A 6293-nucleotide genomic window follows, 5' to 3' on the forward strand; every position below is an offset into this window, starting at 1 on the left:
CACCCGCCCGCAGGGTCCTGCTCCAGCCCCGGGAGAGCTCCGAGCAGCTGCTCTCGGCCCGGCCGCGGCTGTCGCGTAGCAACCCAGGGCAGCCCCCGCCCCGCCCTCATGTGGCAAGTGTGCCCGCCCCCTACCCCGCCTTCCCTCCCCATTGGCTGCTCCCCTTATGATTGGCGTGAGCACTCACCACTTGCCGCTCTCCACGAGCCTCTCCCGCGTCGGGGGCGTGGCGCTACCCGGAAGACTCCACGCGAAGGCGTGGGCGGACAGAGCGGGGCGGGACGCAAGAGAGACACATCCGCTGCGAGAGCCAATAGCGAAGGAGAGGGCGGGAGGCTCAGCCAATGGCAGCGCGCCGAAGGCGGGACTCCACCGGGCGGGGTTACTGCAGCCGGCGGCCGGCGGCTGAGGGAGGCGGCAAAGGTAATGTGGGGAGCCGGGGCAGGGGCAGGGGCAGGAGCTGAGCGAGGGCGGCACTGGCCCGGGCCCGCTGGAGAGGAGGGTGTCGGGGGCTGCGGGGCGCTGAACGAAGCGGATCCGGTGGCAAAGAGGGGGGGCTGAGGGTGTTTGAGGCTCGGGCTCAAGCGGGCCTGGTGGCGAGGAAAGGACTGGGCGTGAGGGGAGGCGGAGAGAGAGAGGCTCCGGCCCATGAAGAAGGACAGAAAGGGGCAGAGGGTGAGGGGGGGCCAGGCTGGGGAGGGAGACCCGGGAATGGAACGGTGTTGGCGGCGGAGCAGTGGCTGAAGGGAAAGCGGGAGTCTGGAGAGAGGTTTCAGGGTCTCTGGAGCAGATAGGAGGAGGTGATAGCTGTGCCATACCTATGCGGGATGGAGCATCTTCATCCCTCCACATCTGGTGCCCACGTGGCATCAGCATTCCTTCCCGCTGCTGCGACTAAAGCATAGCCCATCCGTCTGCGTTTGTGCTATGTCGACTACTGCACAGACCCTGCTCTGATGTGCTTCGAGGCGGCAGGGGAAGGTGGGTGCTTAGGGTGACCCCTAACAGCTGCGATGGAAATCCACAGCACACACCTCAGGCCCACGCAGTGCCATGTCCCAGCCCCATGACAGGGAGCTCTGGCTAAAGCTGTTTCTATTCCTAGGTGGGAGCAGCAGGAAAGGAGATGTTCCTGATCTCTGTGCTGGAAGCAGGATGAACCTGATGTCCATGGCGACAGATCCAGAGTTGAAATGGATAACCCTGTGGGTCCGTGTGAGATGGGCAGCCGTGCTGGTGCTCCTTCTGAGTGCAGTGGTGATGCTGCTGCTCCCACTGGCTGCGGTGGAAGACCAGTGCCAGACAGTGCTCAAAGGACTCTCCTTCCTGAAGAGTAAACTAGGTACAGGTTCCTCAGGTGTCACCAGATACACAGGACAAACAACTGGGCTGAGTGTCGCCTCCAATGGGCTGGAGCTGCTGGTGCTGAAAGGCAAAGCCACCCCTGGTGAGTGTCCCTGGGTGGGTGCAGGGAAACAAGTCAGCTGCTGTGTAATAGCACCCTGCATCTGGAGATCTCCTCCAACCTGTAATGGTGACAAACTCTTGCTGTCCAGCTGCCACTTAGGTGACCCAGAGGTCAGACCTGTCATTGTGCTGCAGTTCTGTCAGTGCTACCTTGGCTCTCAAAAGGCTTTCCTCCTGCTTTAGTAAGTTCCACTGGGGGAACAGGGAGCAGTGCTTTAGTATGCAGCAACATAGTCAAGTATAAGGGATCTATACCTCTGTAAGGGCAGATCCCAGTATCAATCCAGACAGGGGATGAAAAGCTGGGGAGCAGCCCTGTGGAGAAAGACTTGGTCATGAAAAGCTGGGCATGAGCCAGCACCATGCACTCCCAGCCCAGAGCCAACCCTGTCCTCAGCTGATCCCCAATGTTATGGTTTGAGGGGGTTCCAGCAGTGTGGACAGCAGGTGCAAGGAGGGGATTCTGCCCCTCTGCTCTGCTGAGACCCCACCTGCAGTGCTGGGGACAGCTTTGGGGTCCTCAGCACATCAGAGACTGGGACTTTTTGGGAGCGGGGCCAGAGGAGGCCACAGCAATGCTGGGAGGGCTGGAAGGGCTCTGCTGTGTGGCCAGGCTGGGAGAATTGGGAGTGTTCAGCCTGGAGAAGATGCCAGGGAGACCTTCTGGTGGCCTTTCAGTGATTAAAGGGACCAATCAGAAAGCTGGGGACAACCTTTTAGCAGGGCCTGTTATAACAGGACAAGGGGTGATGGTTTGAGACTGAAAGAGGGAGATTCAGACTGGAAAGAAGAAATGTTTGGTGTTAAGGGTAGTGAGACCCTAGCAGACCACCAAAGGTGGTAGATGCCCCATCCAGGTCAGATTGCTTGGGACTCTGAGTCCCCTGCTCTAGTTCCAGATGTCCTTGCTGCCTGTAGGGGGGTTGGACTAGGTGACCTTTAGAGATCTCTTCCCACCCAAACCAGTTCATGATCCTATGATTAATCCCCAAATCCTGGCTGTCACAGAACAGCCTATCTGGCAGCAACAGGCTGTACTCAGTGCCTTTATCAGCCAGGACAATCAATCTGGAAAACACTATAAGGAGTCCTGATGATTGCAGCCTGGTGGAATTCCAGCCTATTTGTTTGATTAAAGCTTTCATTACTGCAAAGTTGTTTGATAGTTCAGTGAAGAACCAGCAAGTGCTGTAGGCTGTGCTGCAGCAAGAGAACCAGAATTACTGCCAGAAGAACCCTCTGTCCTCCCCCCACCCACAAAGCAGCCTGGTGGCCAAAGTGACCTTGGCTGGGATGGCTCCATGCCCATGGCCAGCTTGAGCCATGCTGCTCACAGATCCTGCCTCACCACGCTTGCTGCCAAGAACAGCTCCAGTCCCTGTCAACGTGGCATAACCCTCAGTGCTTGGAAGCCAGCAGAAGCTGCAGTAGAAGTTCTTACAGGCAGGATTTGTTTCACTTTTGTGTTGGGTGAACTATAGAGATTTTCTGTAGAACTCACTGCTTTTATCACAGGATTTGGGTTGGAAGATCACTGAGCTCTACCTCCCCTGCCAGAGGCAGGGACACCTTCCACCAAAACCAGGTTGCCCAAGGCCTCATCCAGCCTGGCCTTGAACACCTCTAGGGAGGCAGCATCCACAACCTCCCTGGGCAACCTGTTCCAGGGTCTCCCCACCCTCACTAGGAAAAATTTCTTCCTAATCTCCAATCCCCTCTACCAGCTCAAAGCCATCACCCTTTATCTTGCACTACAGGCCCTTGCAAAAAGTCCCTCCCCAGCTCTCCCACAGCCCTCTTCAGGTACTGGAAAGCTGCTCTATGGTCTCCTCTGGGCCTTCCCTTCTCCAGACTGAACAGCTCCAACTCTCTCAGCCTGTCCCCAGAGAGGAGGTGTTTTAGCCCTGCGACCATCTTCATGGCCAGAACTGGCACACATTACTCCAGGTAGGGCTGCAGAAGAGCAGAGTAGAGGGGGAAAAATCACCTCCCTCATTCTGCTGGTCCCGCTGCTTTTGATGCAGCCTAGGTTATGACTGAACATGGTGATGTTGGCTTGGGCCCACCTCTCAAGCCTATCCAGGTCCCTCTAGATGTCATCCTTCCCCTCCAGCACGTCAAGCAGGCCACAGAGCTCGTTGTCATCCACAAACACGCTGAGGTTAACCATTCCCATTGCGTTTCAGAAGTGAAGTTGGAAGCCAGAGCAGCTCTGAACCAAGCCCTGGAAATGAAGCGCCAAGGCAAGCGGGAGAAGGCTCACAAACTCTTCCTGTACGCCCTCAAAATGGACCCCAATTACGTGGACGCCCTGAACGAATTTGGTATCTTTTCTGAAGAGGAGAAAGACATCCTGCAAGCTGACTACCTGTACTCCAGAGCCTTAACCATCTCGCCCTGCAACGAGAAGGCTCTGATCAACCGTGACCGGACGCTGCCGCTGGTCGAGGAGATCGACCAGAGGTACTTCAGCATCATCGACAGCAAGGTGAAGAAAGTGATGGCCATCCCCAAGGGCAACTCCGCCCTGCGCCGGGTGATGGAGGAGTCCTACTACCACCACATCTACCACACGGTTGCCATTGAAGGGAACACCCTGACGCTGTCAGAGATCAGACACATCATTGAGACCAGGTACGCCGTCCCCGGGAAGAGCTTGGTGGAGCAGAACGAGGTCATCGGCATGCACGCGGCCTTGAAGTACGTCAACACCACGCTGGTGTCGCGCATCGGCTCCGTCAGCATCGCCGACATCCTGGAGATACACCGCAGGGTGCTGGGCTACGCAGACCCGCTGGAGGCAGGCAGGTTCAGGGCTACTCAGGTGTTCGTAGGCCATCACATCCCACCCCATCCCCAGGACGTGGAGAAACAGATGCAGGAGTTTGTGCAGTGGATGAACTCGGAAGATGCCATGAGCTTGCACCCCGTGGAGTTCGCTGCCTTGGCCCACTACAAGCTGGTTTACATCCACCCCTTTGTAGATGGCAACGGAAGGACCTCACGCCTCCTGATGAACCTCATCCTGATGCAGGCAGGTTACCCACCCATCACCATCCGCAAGGAGCAGCGGGCTGAGTACTATCACGTCCTGGAAGTGGCCAACGAGGGCGACGTGAGGCCTTTCATACGTTTCATTGCCAAGTGTACGGAGACAACCCTGGACATGCTGCTCATTGCCACCACCGAGTACTCCGTGGGCTTACCTGAAGCAGATGGCAGTGCTGCTGGGTGCAAACAAACCATCCCTGTCAAGACTTGAGGGCTGTGGAGGTTCAGGAGCAGAGAAACACATGGGAGAACACAAGGCTGAGCCACTCAGTATTGCTGCAGGGAAAGAACTCGACAGGAGGTGTCACTTGTTAGCATTTCGTTTATTTAAAGCCTTTTCCTTTGATTAAATTAATATAATTTATTTATATACCTTATGCCAAGCTGGAACGTGAACTGCTGATGTTGTCTGTGCACTATAATTTGCTTGAGCTACTGGAAGGAGGCAGGGAGAAGTGGCAGAGAGGCTCAACCACCTGAAGCAGAACTTTGTTTCTCCTTAAAATTAAGCTCGGAGAAGCTGCTTCAATCACAGCCCTTCACCTGGCTGGTCAAGTACCTTGTCTGATCTCATCAAGGAGCTGCTAGGCAAGACAAAAGTTGTTGCTTTTGTGTAACCTCTTTTCCCTGTTGTTCAAAGAAACCCCAAAACACAACCCTTGCAGAACCAGCACTCCCAGCCATGGTCACCAGACTTTTTCCTGTCAGTCACATGAGTTTGATTGACAGTACTGATCAAGGAGGAGGCCAAAGTCCAGCTTAGAGGCATCTCTCCTCTTCCATTTCTGCCATCAGTGATACTTTGCACATTTACATTCAGTTGCCTTTCCTGGGGTGAGGTTTGTGCCACGAGCAGGAAGTACTTGGTTGAAGGTTACAGCTAGAATGAGAGGGAAACATTTTCTTTCCTTGCCCTGCAAGGTGTTTCTACTGTTCTTCAGACAAGAGAACCTTGTGCTCCAAGGCCCCCTCTCAGACCCCACCTTATCCAGCAGAATCCCTGAGCTGTCCTTAGATACTTCAGTTCAGGGTTGAGGGAAAACAGCTTGCTTCTGCAAAGCTGTGGGTGGAAAAGGTTGTTACATAACCATGAGACAACCTTCATCAGCTGTGCCTCGTTTAGTTATGAGCATGGATTGCAAGTGTGCCAAAAGGAATTTTGTTTCAATCTACACAAGAAAACCTCTCTCAGTTAATTACTAGGTCACGTTATTAAACCTGTCAGGAATCCCAGGAGGCCTCGTTGTGTTGCACTAGCAGTTGGTAAAGGACATGGAAGCTGCTCTGCATTCAAAACAAACCTACAAACCCCACTTTATTTTGGCTTTTAGGATAAAACCATCTGCAGCCTAAAAATCACAGCAGCTTCCTGTACCTCTACCTGCAGCTGTGCATAATGATCCCAACACCTCTAAGCTCAAAAAAGCTTCACTTTGACCCAGTTTAGAGTGCTGTTAAGCTTAAACCCTTTCAGCTGTTAGACTGTCCTGCACCAGTGTGAAGTTCTTCCCCTTTAACTTACCTGGAGCAGACAATAGGACAAGACTGGAGCTGTGTGTCCTACAGCACCATCCCACACGTGTATACTGCCAGGGAAAACCAACTGTGGATGAGGAAGGTTGTTCTGTCCTCACAAAACATGCCTTTGCTTTTTCCTTTTTGAAGTGTGAGGTGACTGTAAATAAAATTTGCACTTTAAGAGCTCTGGGTGGGGGGGGAAAAAGAGAAATTGTTATTTTAGTAACAGATTAATAAAAACTATTTTACTATTAAAT

The 6293-nt window shown here is 53.9% G+C and overlaps 1 protein-coding gene across 2 annotated transcripts; it reads left to right on the top strand.

Annotated features, from left to right (window-relative positions):
* The first annotated feature begins 381 nt into the window (after positions 1-381).
* Positions 382-6292, top strand: FICD (FIC domain protein adenylyltransferase). 2 transcript variants are annotated; one of them, XM_064168633.1, is made up of 3 exons: positions 382-423; positions 1106-1447; positions 3654-6292. In XM_064168633.1, exons 2-3 carry the CDS (start codon positions 1156-1158, stop codon positions 4727-4729), a joined length of 1368 nt encoding a protein of 455 aa, XP_064024703.1. In that variant the 5' UTR covers positions 382-423; positions 1106-1155; the 3' UTR covers positions 4730-6292. The 2 variants fall into 2 exon arrangements, with proteins under 2 accessions (XP_064024703.1, XP_064024701.1); XM_064168631.1 differs by lacking the exon at positions 382-423 and adding an exon at positions 828-981.
* Position 6293: the final 1 nt, after the last annotated feature.

The sequence above is a fragment of the Pogoniulus pusillus genome, chromosome 30 (genome assembly GCF_015220805.1).
Source record: "Pogoniulus pusillus isolate bPogPus1 chromosome 30, bPogPus1.pri, whole genome shotgun sequence".
In the NCBI taxonomy this organism is placed as follows: domain Eukaryota; kingdom Metazoa; phylum Chordata; class Aves; order Piciformes; family Lybiidae; genus Pogoniulus; species Pogoniulus pusillus.

Coding starts and splice junctions, on each gene's coding strand:
- FICD (XM_064168631.1), top strand. CDS start 957: ATGTGCTTCGAGGCGGCAGGGGAAG. Junction 982..1,105: donor CTTCGAGGCGGCAGGGGAAG/GTGGGTGCTTAG, acceptor TTCTATTCCTAG/GTGGGAGCAGCAGGAAAGGA. Junction 1,448..3,653: donor GAAAGGCAAAGCCACCCCTG/GTGAGTGTCCCT, acceptor ATTGCGTTTCAG/AAGTGAAGTTGGAAGCCAGA.